Source organism: Miniopterus schreibersii (assembly GCF_964146895.1).
Source record: "Miniopterus schreibersii genome assembly, chromosome: 4".
Taxonomy (NCBI): Eukaryota; Metazoa; Chordata; class Mammalia; order Chiroptera; family Miniopteridae; genus Miniopterus; species Miniopterus schreibersii.
The window spans coordinates 21667080-21681514 of NC_138105.1; the positions used below are offsets into that span (position 1 = coordinate 21667080).

Consider the following 14435-nt stretch of genomic DNA (forward strand, 5'->3'; position numbering starts at 1 on the left):
TAAAATGGCAATCCTTCCTGCTTCCTGAAATTCCCTATATGTAGAATTTGCTGCCTCCAGAACCCAGAGGAGCCTACCAGTCATTGTGCTTCTTTCTTTCGGAAGGAGATCACAAGACACTATAATTTATCTTATACTTTTAAGGGGATGCACCAGCATGCTCCTGTTTCCTGGACCCCTAAAAATTTTATAGATACAGAAAACCCATAAATCTTTGTAAGTTTTATCTTCTGCCTTCTGTAGTACAGGTATATGTTTTACCAGGACCTCCAACATACTGACCACCTCTTGCTCATCTGGCCTAGTCAAAATAATATCAACAATGTAATAAATCATTGTGATTTTCTGCAGTATGATCAAACAATCCAGATCTCTTTGTACTATATTATGATCGAGAGCAGGATTGTTTACATAAGTCTTTGAGCAAAACTTGAAATATATTCTGTCATCTATTCGATATGAATGATATATGATCCATTTTTAATGATTTAGGATAGAAAACAAAATATTTTCCAAAACAATGGCAACACAACTTAGGCCTATTAATCTACCCCAACAAAGATACATCTAGCACAGTGGCTGTGATTGGGGCTACTATTTGCTTGAGTTTGCAGCAGTCTATAGTTATCACCCTGGGGCCATTGATTTCTACTGGTGCTAGACTGACCAATTAAACAGAGGCACCTTGGGGACTATTACTTCTGTGTCCTTTAAGTCCTGAAGGGTGCCATTAATCTCCATTATTTTCCTTCTCCAGGATGCCACACTGTTTTTTACTTTGCCATTTTGTCTGGTGGGGTGTGGGAGATAGTTTCAAGACACTTCCACTCGGTTTTCCTTGCTGTGATAGTACTTGTCCCAACATGACTGAGACCCAATGCAGAGGTTGCATTAACTGCCAAGTATGCCAAACTCATTCAACATCCTGGGACCAGGAAAATGGCCATTAGCTGAGTTCATGGACTCAGTGGACCTCCTGTAAGCTTAGCCTTGGCCAGAACTCCATTTATTACCTTGTCACTACATATCACCACTCTAACAAGGGGGCCATGATGAGGCCTTGAGTCTATGGATATTAATGTCAACTTAGACCCTATGTCCAACAGATCTCAAAATGCCTGGGCATTCCCCTTTTTCATTTCCCCTAGTGCAAGGTTAATCAAGTAAACAACAATAGGATCCTTTGGAGAAAGGCTAGAAGAATCATTACCATGTAAAGAACCTAGGTGTTCTTTCTCCTAGGAATCAACCCAACACTTTAATCAGTGGGTCCCAGGTCTCAAAACTGGGTCAGACCCAGAAGACAGGCAAAAAAGCATGACTTTTTTCCCAAAAGACTATATATTTTAAAGCAGTTTTGGCTTCACAAAAAAACTGAACAGAAGGAACAGAGAGGTTTCATATACTCTCTTCTCCCCCTACATGCACAGATTCCTCTACTATCAACATCCCCCACCAGAACAGTATATTTGCTACAACTGATAAACCTACATTAATAAATCATTATCACCCGAAGTGAAAACTTTACATTAGTGTTCACTCTTGGTGTTGTACATTCTATGGGTTTGACAAATGTATAATAATATGTATCCACCATTACAGTACCATACAGAATAGTTTCACTGCCCTAAAAATCTTGTGCTCCACCTATTCATCCCTCTCCTCCTTGCTAACCCCTGGCAACCACTGATCCTTTTACTATCTCCACAGTTTTAGCTTTACCAGAATGTCATATAGTTAGAATAATAGAATATGTAGCCTTTTCAGACTGGCATCTTTCACTAAGATACATTTAGGATCATGACTTTTTATCAGAGTAACCGATCACCCTTTCTTGATTTTCCTACAGAAACAAACTGAATAGTAGCTCAGCTACCCATCTAGTTATTTTTACAGATCTATTTTCTGCTACTCATTTCCATAGCTCTATGGGTTGTACCCTCTTGACTGCCTCTCCAGTCTTGCTGATCTACAATATTGCAACGGCCTAGTTTATGACATTTAACCTCCATTATTTCAGGGTTCTATCGTGTACATTTTTACAGTGAGCCACGTTCTAAAGTAAGACTATCCTACTGACACCCCTAGCCTACAGAGAAGAACCACCCCCGAAAATTTTAGTGATACTGGTGCCCCTCTAACCAGTGCATTTCTTATGCCCTTGGTAAAAGATGTGTCCTCTAGGTCCCATGAACTTCATCATCTCATGGCCTTCTAGCCAAACATAATAGATCAAGTCCAACATCCCCACATCTGTAAGTTTTTTATTCCCTTCATCTATCACACTCATAATACTATGGATCTCTAGATATAAATGTCAACTCAGATCCTCTGAGCAACTGAACCCCAGTTACAGCCTGTGAACAACTTAACCCCTGTGGACAGTAGGGAAGGAGGTGTGTCCTGGGGCAGGCACATGATACCTCATGGGTGAGAGGCCTATATAATGCCTTCCAGTGCAAGACAGTAGGATGAGTAGGCCATTTCTGTAGGTTCAGAGGGTTCAGGGGTATATGGGAAGTCAAAATCATCACAGACATCCATGCAGATATCCTCACCCCATCATAGCCTTAAATTTTCCCAACCAAGGTGCTGAACTTGGCATGACAAACCCATTTTGGTTGGGCATCTAGTCATCTCTGGAATTCAGTACTATGAATATTAATTCCCTCAGCTACTCATTATCTTTCTGTAGGGCACCAGTGGCATTTAACAATAGCCATTCAATACCATTGTGCTTATCATTATTATTTCTCCTTAAGTTTTAAATGCATGATATATCACACCTGATTAAGGATTCTCTTCCTCCAGTATAACCTCCCAATTCAGCACAAGTAAAAGTTTAGGAACTGGACCATCACCTTGGTTCAGGGGCTGCATGTATTCCAAATATCACCAGTGATGAGGTACGTATTGCCAGCTGGATGGTGATGTTCCAGCTTTTCTGGAAGCAGGCACTGAGAGGTGGTTTGATGTGAAAGATACTTATTAGGGATCAACATTTATGAAAAAAGAAATGAAGTAGGACTGGGCAGAGGCAGAAATCAAACTATGATCATTTGACCAATATGGCAGTGAGCTCTAGAATAAGTATTGTCCATAAGAGTGTCCTTAAAATAGCCTATATACCCCCACCTTGCTCGGTCACTGGATACAGGCTACCCAAGAAAAGGTGTGACCTCAGGTAAGGTGGCTCTTTGTAGCGAAGCAGACCCTCAAGAATCTGATAGCAGAGTCTATCAGCTGACTACTGTCCTTATGCAAGCCCTTCCTTGAAAGGGAATCTCCATGAATAAATCATTATTTCATGTTAATTGCTATTTGCTTTTAAAAGAAAACATTAATAGGTTACTGGCCAATTATAGCTGATAAAAATCTTGGAAAGCCATAACCACTGAAATCCACAAAGTTACAGCCCAAACTGGAAGATCAATACTTTTCCATAAAACACATACATGAATAGAATTAAATTAGCATCATTTTTATCATCCCATTGAAACATAGTGCCATTTCTGAAAGTCATTCCCCACCTGTTTGTGAATAAAGACACAATTTTTCATGACTTGAGAACAGTCTAGAGCACCAGATTTTTACCAGATATTGTGCTCACTCTGGGGAAGTTTTACAATGATACTGCAATCAACCAAGAGAGAGATCCCTACTTTTTTCGAATATGAGCTTAACAGAGTGGATTCTGGACATTTCAAGTAGCATTTTTTTCCTATGAAACTTATTTGCATCACTTTCTTAAATCAAAACTAAAAAGAAGTAGTCTGCTCAGTATATTGCTGTTTCTATCTAGGAGAAATAGCCAGGACTATCCAGTAACCGAACAGAGTAGCATGGCTATTAAAGATCATTCTTAGAGTGGAAAAAAGAGGAAGAGCATCCCAAAGGATTCAGTCATTTGAAACAGACTTTTGTACTCACTGATGCAGTTTCTAAGACAACTTGGTTTTCCAATAAACGAGCAGTGTTTCTTCAAAGTATGACTTATGAATCACCTGCACCAGAATCATCAAAATCACCAGGGGTTGGGGGGAGGTGGGAGTGCAAATTCTTTGGAGAAGGGCACCAGAATTTTGTATTTTTATATTTTTAACAGGCTGGAAGACGCAAAGTCTAAGAACCATAGATCAATAGTATGTTCACTGTTCAGTCACAGAGTAAGCTGTTAAGCAATAATGAAAACTGGCACATGCTGAGCTCTGACTGCATGCCAGGCATTATGGCAAGCACTTCATGTGAACTGTCTCGTTTTATCCTCACTTTAACTCCACAAGCAAGATACTATTATTACTTTCATGTTACAGGTGAGAAACACAGTTGGGGAATGGAAAATTTGGAATTAAAACACAAGAAGTTTGACTAGAAGTGGTATGCGCTCTACTGTGAGCCTAGAACAAAACAAAGCTCAAGACCTTACACATGAACCTTAGACACCTTCTAGTCCAAGCGCTAATAGTCTTCAGAACTTTAACTGTTGATAGTTAAGGACCTAATTACTTCTGTCTTACATACTGAAAATATTTATATATATATGTAACATTTTTCAGATTACAAATATTTACCTAAATGTCATATATGGTATCTTCTAAAAGTTTTAAGCTCTCTAATAATGTAGGCACTGAAGGTTGGAACCTTCACTAAACATCATCTTATCCTACCACTTCCGAAGAGCTGTCTAGCCTGATTCTGACCTCTCTTCAGTTAATATACATATAAAATAATCTGCTCACTTCCCCCATGTATGTAACTGTAGCATCACTGACACACTTCTTAAAAATGTTTTTTTTAATGAGCTCATCGTGAGTAAAAACAAGAACATAGCTCAAGTCAGAATTTCATGAAAATATTCTCTTGGTTACTTAATAAAAACAGAGTATAATAAGACTTCAATTCCATTGTTATCAACTAAAAGCTACAGCACAGTATTTTTAAGAAAGTATATTAAGAGTACTTTTTCTATACAGCTTCCCTAATCATGATGATGAGAATCCCAATCAAAAGGATATCATTAGTGTTACAGCTAATCTTCTAACTTTGTGGTTGTGTGAAGACACTTTTGTTGAATTACATATTTTGTTCTACACTGCAGTGTAATACTAAATAGCTCTTAATTAACATTTTCTTTGACTAAGTTAAATGTATTTCTTGCTGATTCTAATTTTTTTAAATTCTCTTGTTCTTCAAGACTAAAATTTTTTGAAGTGTTAATTTTTTTAAAAAAATTCTTTTTGAAAAGGTATTTTATCCAATAAAGCACAGTTTTTAACACTGAAAAGCTTGTGTAGAAGCTTATAAATATAAAATCAGTTTGCTGTCAAGCTGCTTGGAAACTTTTAACTAGAGAATTACTTTAACCTCTCTTGAGCAAGAAGGGGAGGAAGAGCACTCAAACTTATTATGCATCTCTTAAATGCTAACTCCTCTGGGTTCTTTGTATATATTATTTCAACTAATTACCACGAATTTGGAAAAAGGCATTATTACCCACCGTTTACACAGGAGAAGACTGAGATTCAAGGAGGTTAAGTATTATGTCAAAGGTCACAGAGTTAGTAAGTGAATCAAAATTCCTAGGTCTTTCCCCACACACCAAGATGTTTCCAGAGAAAATGCTAGTAGCATACTAATGAACCATTCCATGTGATTTACATATAAACCTAGAATGGCACTGTACAAAATACATTATAAGCCAACTTTAAATCCTAAATATTGCTTTTGCCTACAAGGACAGCCTTTTCAGACTCAGTTGTTAATCCATGAGTCCATTTCAAAGACTAAGCACTCTGATTCATTGTTCAGTGACCCAAGTTGGTCCTGGGAGTAATCCCGGTTTCTCTCACACAGGCAATACAGGGTGGAGCAAAAGTAGGTTTACAGTTGTTTGTGGAAAATAATACAATAATTAATAAATAATAATACAAGAATAAACTCTGTGTTTCATGTACTCACAACTGTAAACCTACTTTTGTCCCACCCTGTATTTCAATTAAGGTTTCTCTCCAATGAGGCCATCATAATACCTTAGTGTTTAAGAACAGTAGACCACTTGTTAACAGAGCAATTGGTGAGAGTGGGGACTGTGAAGGAACAGGGGTTTTGCATTAGGAGTTTCCTTTCAAAAAATGAAAAGTTACAAATGAAAACTAATCCTATTCAAGCTCAACATCAGACTTAAGCTACACCACTGACCTCTTCCCAATCCTAGACAATGCAAAAAGATACGAAACAAAAAGGTAAAGTTAGAAGATGCATCACTCATAGAAGACAAAGTGGGGTGTGACCTTAAAGCTTATTGAAGGAAACTACCGTTGCCATTCTTCAGGTTCATCTGGTTTTAGTTTTTTTTACTCTCTCCCCACAACAGGTAGGAAACCAGTTCATTCCTCATTTTTCATTTATTTAAACAGATGAATATTCTGCCTCAGAAGCCAGAATCTGCTGCCTTATATAATAGAGGTAGGGATGGGGCGGGGGAAGCTGGGGAGGGAGGGGCAGGTAGAAATCCTGAGGAGCTCGCCAGAGTTGCCACCTCCCTTACAAAGCTACTGTCTGGGAGAGGGGGTGGGACTATACCAACCCATTACCACACTGCACGCCAGTCTCACACAGGAAACCTTCTTCATCACGTTCCCTGGGAAATTTCCCCCAGATTAGGAAAAACAGAACAACAGTAAGGCGGGTCGGCTTCAGAAGGCGAGTTTTTAACCATGACAGCACAAAGGACAGAAGAGCGCGCTTTCACAGCCTCGTAACTCCACTCGCTGGACCAGCGCTATACTTCAGCACCACGGAGAGCGGCGCCTCTTCGGCTACCACCCATGGGGAGTCAGATTCCCCGGACTCAACACCGGATTCCGGTCATCTAGAGGAGGGACAAGCCTGCGTATTTCACCCTCAATGTAAGCAGCTATGATGATTCTTTCATATTGGTTTTCCCAGTAGATGTTGTTATCTTGCTGAAATATGGAATTAAACTTTTATTTTTAGCCCTCTCCCTCTCGTGCATTGCTTTGATTTTTAAGGTAAATCTGGATCTGAAATCTCTATTTGTCAGGTTTATAGAGAAAATTTTACTTCTCATTGAAAGTCTAAGTTTACAAAGCCATTTAGAAATAGACAACTCATCCTGGTAGCCCAGTCCTTTGTGCTGGAGTGTAGTTTAAGCCTAGAAAAGAATATTGCGTTCTCTTCTACTTCACTTCTGGCAGCTTCTTAATTTAGTGTCTTATTATGGTTGCATTTATCTTAATATACATATGAGGGTACAATGAGGAAGAAGGCTATATTCTAATAAGCAGGCACCACTAAAGAACAGGTGAGAAAAAAAGAGACTATTTTTCTTTCCTTTTCTTTGTTGAAAATATGTCCTTTAGACATCCATTTCAACATAAGAAATATGCTCTTAATAAAAGATCTAATCTGGGCACGGTTCTGACACAAGCTTTAAAATTATGAACACAGAATCTCCCACTTTAAGTTTGAATTTTTAAATTCACTTAAAAACAACTGAGTGGATGTATGGATTCAGGGTATATTGAAAGAAGCAATAATGATTGACCCTGTCTGGTGGCACTGCATGAATTTTTGCCTCAGAATGCCACCTGCTGGTGGGTCCTATTTTTGAAGCACTGGGCACACGGATTTATGAATGAATTGACATTAAATCCAGAATATTCATTATGGATATGATTCAAACTCACTCTCTAAGATCTTTAAAACAATGATATTGGTTCAATTATTTAACAACTTACAAAGGTCTATGTCACAATTATAATTTCATAAAAATTTTCTTCCAAAAACACTTGCTTCTGAGCTTAGGGCATGTAGACAACTAGTTAACTCCTTTAGGCAGTAATTAACCCAGAAAAAAATCAGAACTATGTGGAGCATCATTGAGACTAATTGCAGATGCATGTGGTATCCTGCATGAGAGCTGCCAGGATCTCTTGCTTAGGAAAGGCAATCAACATTTCTTCCAGATAAATATTCAGCATGCTACTTTTTTCAGTATTGTCATTTCACAATTTAAGAGCTTCTCTTACATTTCTGGTAGTGGATGTTCATTTCAGACTCTGCTGTCACAGAGGTCAATGAAATAATCAAAAGGTCACACATATCTATTTTATTACAAGACAACTCTTTGGGGAACAAAACATAACTATTAGAACCTATTTCAGCTCTATCTGGGGCTATATACAATGAGATATAAACATCCAGTTTCATAATTCCCCAGTTTCAAATAGACAAATAAGGATTTAAAAAGAAAGAAGTAAAAGCAGCACACACACAACTCACTAGTTATACCTGGATAACTAATACATAAGGTACTTAGAAAATACTGAGAATAACCTCTTCTGTAAATGTTTAAAGAAATAATGATTTGGTGAAAAATAAATTGCTGATAAAATCATTTATTAACATTCAGGAGCACTAGATAATATCTTCAATCCAAGGTACAAAGGAAAAAAAAACACATTAGCAGAATTGTCTGTAAAGTATATCTCAATATAATGCATTGTAATGAGAAGCAGAAGGATACTTTGCTTGTTTCCTGTAGTACCTGACTGGCAAGGAATATGAACTCATATATATTCATGGTATAAATAGGTGGATATCTTTTTTCTTTTATTCAAAATACATGTGTTGTACAAACCAATTATTGTCTCTAGCTTAGGTGGCAACTTGAATGCTTTAGAGCCACAATTACTACAATTGTAGTAAACTAAAACACTTAATGGTATCCAATGTTACTAGAGCACTTACTAGGCACTGTAACTTACATGCACTATCTTGCCTCAACTTCAACAGGATAAGGAAGATGATACTTAGAATTAAGTTGGATACCTCTGGAAACACATAAAAAAAAATTAGGAGTATTATGCTGAAGTGGGAATGCCTCAGTCTTCTGCCCCAGTCACCCAAGGGACTTAATACACTCTTCGATATTAGCTGTATCACCTAGCAACTTATGGGCCACTCTTTATGGTGGAGCTAACTAGAAACTAATTTTGCACTGAAACTCTGTTACAAATGGGAAATAGTAATTAAAGGATTATATGGCTCCTGTATTTGTAAGAAGAAAGCCACTGATAAACATTAGCATCTCTATTTTACTGGACTTCTTTAAAGACCAACCCAAAGTCAAGTATTTAAAAATTTATTATGCTATTTGACCATGCACCATAGGCCAGGCATCAGGGGTACTAGATGCCAGGTACATATACCATATAAACAAGTTATATTCTCCCTGCCCTCAAGGATCCTGCACTCTAATGGAAAATTTTACAATCTAAAGAAACTTAGAAAAAAAGCAGGAGGAAGATGGATGGCAGCAGTATATCAGCCAAAAGCAGGGGCTTTGAGATCAGATAGCTCAGGCTCCTAACAGTGGATCTATTACCCACAAGTTCCATAGACTTGTCAAAGTGGTTTGTTTAGCTGAGCCTCACTTCATTATCTATTAGATGGAAATAACAACAGAAACTACGCCATACAGTTTATGAGAATTTAAAATGATAATGCCTGTAAAGCACTCAGCATGGTGCCTACAATGTGGTGAGTGTCACATAAGTGCTACTCATTATGGCTGGTCAGTGAGGAAAATAGCTAAGCTTATCATATTTGTATAAATTTAAAATAATAATTCATATAAAGGACTTAGCAGTGTCTGGCAGACGGCAAATGTGTAATATATGTTAACTATCACCATTACATAGTCATTTAGAAAAATAGCCAAGCTGAAAAAGATCAGTGTAGAGTAAAATGTTAGCCAATTTATAATAATTTACCTAAGTGTACTGATACGTAAGATTTTGATCATTATTGTCATGGGCACTTGTATAAGGCTTTATAGTATTCAGGGCATTTGATACACATTACTTCATTCTCACTGTGGTTCTGAAGCATATGCAGAATAGATTTTATGATTCTCTTTCCATTGGTAAAAGAGTTGAAGTTTAGGAGAAAATTCCAAATCACTTGACTATTTCATCACTGTTGCTCTGGACTAAATTTCAATACACAGACTTCCACGGGCCAGAGCTAGGTTTTCCTGGGTGACTTACCTGACTCTTGGATTTTGTTTGCTTCTATGTTCAGTCGTGGAATGTTACAGACTGAATTGGTTTCAGGCTTGAATAATTTCCACAGAGACATACGGTGCATGTACCAATTTTGAAAAAAGACGACAAATATCTCTAAAAAGACATTTTGATTAAGTGGAGTTTTCTCACCAGTAATTAACAACAATCCCTGTCTCTAAAAGGCTTTATGATCACGCTCATTTGCAGCTCAACTTAGGGTGCAGAATTCATACTTTTCATGGATCACTGACATCTGGCTTCCTTCAGACTAGCTGATGCAACTGTAAGAGCAGCTTGATAAAAATAGCAACCAAGGGATTAAGAGGAAGTTTAATAATCAGTCCTCTCAAACATGGTTTTGTTTCCACTGGAACTCTTCTCAATGACATCAAATGTCAATGTATGCATTTATGAAAAGTGAAAAACACTGTATCTTAATTGACGTATTTTATGAGTTTGATCACTCATCTCAATAATGAATGCAAATAAAAAGCATTTGCATTCAAAGTTCATTTTTAAGAAAAATATTAAAGTATGGGCAATCAAATGCTAATTGCACTTTAGGGAGAATCATTTTGCTCCTTACTGGTCCTAAAAATGAGACAAGATCCCCAGAGTCTAGCAGATAAACACACCTGATTCATGAATGTGAGTTTTGGCCACCAGCTATGGTGGACAAATGAATTCCTCTTTTTGACATATCTTTTGTGGATTCTTTCCAACCCATGTGAAACGTATGGCTATAGCCTGACTAAAGTCAAGACTAAATGGCAAGGATATGGTGGCCTAATATATTCATATGTGTATAAATGTTTAACTGGGGGAAATAGGGAGAGGTTGTAAGATGAGTAAGATATAAAGATCTAATGTAAAACATAGTGGCTATAGTTGATAACACTGTATTATAGAACTGAAATTTGCTAAGAGAGAACTTACATGTTCTCATAAAATATCTATATCTGTATCTACCTATCTGTATGTATATATAATCATACATACATACATGGTGATGAATGTATTAACTAGATGGTGGGATTCCTTTCATGATATATACATATGTTAAATTACCAGAATGTATATTTTAAATGCTTTACTATTTGATTTGTCAGTTATACCTTAATAAAGCTGGGGGAAAAAATGTTTAAAAAACATCACTAGAGGGGCATCAGGATAAAAGGTCTCCATCAATATCTAGATTAACTCATGTGGCTTCAGGGTGTGCTGTGAAACACTTTATGTTGGACACAATCTCACTGAGTAGTATGTCTCATTATATGCTGTGTGCATACATGACTTGAAGGTTTCATTAGTACCAAAGTCTGCCAGGACAGGAGCAGGACTGACAATTTTGTGAGCATCCAAAAGTATCTCAAAGCTGAGGTTTTAAAGGCTGGGAAAAAGAGGATTTTTTACTTACTACTCTGGGTATCTTTCTCTCAAGGTCATTTGAAAAAGTGCGTGTCAACTGGTAAGGACATTTTAGCCTCTGACAAATACTAGCAATACATACATATTTTTTCTTTGACAAGACATAATTATTATAGAAACATCAAAATAGATATGATGTTCCACTCTTATGCAGAAATTACTTGCCCTAAGATTTAGTCTTTTTGCTTCACCTACCTCAGATTCTCCACCTACAAAATAAGAATGCTAATACCTTGCTTTTTATGTTTGTTTGTTTAATGAGGGGAATTAACAAGTAATGATTTAACATCCTTTAAATTTGTAGGCTGTAGTGTCTATAATATTCATGTGGACTCTGAATTTAGATCGGGTACTTATATGTTCCTTGCAAAATGTTTCTCTACTCTGACTTGGTTCAGTAGTTATTATATCTCCTTTGAATTAATCTCCCAATGGCTTGTTGCTGTGTAATAGTTGTATACCCTTGACCTTAGAGTCTGACCTATTCTTCCTCTTGAGCAGACCTCTAATGGAAAAGTGATGTGGAATCAAGCTCAAGCTCCTTCTAGGATAGCTACCATTTCATCTCTGACACACTGTTCAGGTGCTCTTCAGTGGAAACTGCCTTTTGGGGGGTAGAGCTGTGATGTCCAAGTCGAAAAAGGTGCTCCTGAGTGGGGTAAAAGCATCATCATAGGACAGGCTAATTCTATGAGTATTATTAGTCTTTTGTGGGCTCAATTCCCACCTGAGTCTGTGTATACAGATGACAGATCTTGAAACTGAATTCATAACATCCTCTGAAACAAGGCCCCTTGGGAATAAAAATGAGGTGAATGCTTATTAGCTTTCAACTAAGTCACCTCCTGTCCTTTTGAAAAACCTATATTAATAAATACCTGCACCCTGTTTGTGAATCCCTCCTCTGCTGGACTCCCAATCTATGCTCTGCTTTGGCATCAACGAGCAGCCTCCTTCCCTGGAATGATGGAATTATTGAGAGTAGTGGGCTCAGAAGGAGCTCATGAACTTGAATCCTAAGAATAATTTTTTCTCCAGCAATCTTCTATCAAAGTGCACTTTAGAAAAGTGGATGGCAGTTCAGATGCTCTTCCTAAAGGAGCATAGAGCACTCTATTAGGATTTATCACCCACAGTTGTCTTTTGAGAGAGTTGCCCATAATTATGCCTTTTACTTTTCGCAGCTAAAGAAGCTGCTCCACTGACTAGTTTAGCAGTTTCTCCTAAGAAGTGTAACTCAGGCCCAGGCAGGACGAGAGTACAAACTCTGACCTCCAAGTCTTTCTTTATACCAGACAGGGCCCCCTAAAGGAGCTAAAACCAAAAGGTTCTGAGCAAGTTAAATAGTTAAATGAGCAGAAAACTAAATAAAGCCCAAAATTTTTTTTTAAATCACAAGACTGAGTGACACTACTATTTTTTTTATCTCAAAACACTAGATTTAATTTAAAAGACTTCCTCTGTGATTTGTTTTTTATAAATGGCTTTAGTGAAATATTGAATATTCTTAATGCATGGAGACATGACCAATAACAAACAGTTTGGAACATGGAAAATAGTTCAAAACAAATCCCCAAGTACATACTCTTTAGAACAGATACTCTCTTAATGAAATGTATGCCATTCTAAGAGTACTTGAGTAATATGAGTGGGGGTAGACTAGAAAAGGAGAATAGAAAATATAAGTAGGGCCAACTGGAGAATTAGGAAAGTTTAAAATGTTGAAGTTCGTAGAGAGTTAGGAAATGTCTGGTTCAGACTCTTTATTTTATATAAGCATCTTGAGCTGAGGACCTGCTCAAGGTGTGAAGGCTAGCTAGAGATGAGGTTATCTGGTTCAAGCTCAAATTATACTACAGCTGCTATTCTCTCTAGTCTGCCACTTTAAAACTCTAGCAAACTAAACATTAGGTAACTTGTACAAAGTCACAAGGCTGGCAAAGGGGGAGCCAGGATTCTGACTCTAGATCTTCTGATCTCAAAGCCTGTCTCTCAGCCCCACTTGTCTTAGGGTCTTTATCTGAAATAAAGACACTAATACTATCTACCTCATAGGGTGGATGCAAGAATTACACAAGTAATACATGTAAAGTATATTAACTTCTTAGTACAGCTTCTGACATGTAACAGGTGCTTAATAAATGTTAACTGCTTTTATCAGTAGTATTAGTATTAACCTCTACATTAAGCTACTATGGGAAAGAACAAGGTAGATATGAGCCCAGCATATAAAATGACCTGCCCTCTCATCCATTAAAAAAACCCAGGTTCGATCTAAGAAGTTATTGGCTAAACTTTCAGGGGGCTGCTATGTGGCCATCAGTAAGTGGAATGATGCGCCCTGCCACATCCTACCCTTCTGTAAGTGCTTAGGTTCCATGAGGACAGAAAGCAAGCCCAGTCCCCATACAGGTTAGCACTGAATGTGGAAACAGAGGTGTGTGGCCAGCTTGCGTGTTGTTGCAGTTTTGTCACTGGGAGCAACACAAAGGCAGCAATATCCATGACAGCCATCTCTACGACACAGCCTTAGAGAACTGGCCGTACCAGTGGGCAGGACGGAAAGAATAAAACCCACACGACTAAGTACTTCTACACGTCATCTCATTTAATCCTCCTCTGGATCCTACCGCACACACGTTACTCACAATGTGCAGGCAAACGCGCGGACAAGCACCACACCAAAGCTCAGAGAAATTAAGTGACATGCTCAGCTTTGCACAAATAGAAATAAAACCAACAACCCATTGCCTGTGTCAGCCACATCAGCACCACACCCAGCACCTCCATCTCCTATGACACTCCACCTAAGCCCGCATTTCAGCTTTACCACCACTGCTCCCCACAAGCCGTGTAGATGCTGCGTAACTAATTCAATACTTCTACTTGAGTAAGAATAATTCAGATTGCCCAGTT

At 37.9% G+C, this 14435-nt stretch overlaps 1 protein-coding gene across 1 annotated transcript in view; it reads left to right on the forward strand.

Annotated features, from left to right (window-relative positions):
• Positions 1-6656: 6656 nt before the first annotated feature.
• TRPC7 (transient receptor potential cation channel subfamily C member 7) overlaps positions 6657-14435 on the forward strand; it is a 120991-nt gene continuing 113212 nt past the window's right edge. Inside the window, exon 1 of the mRNA XM_081136069.1 lies at positions 6657-6908. Within this exon, the coding sequence (XP_080992195.1) occupies positions 6907-6908 (2 nt within the window). The 5' untranslated portion in view covers positions 6657-6906. The remainder of the gene's footprint in view (positions 6909-14435) is intronic.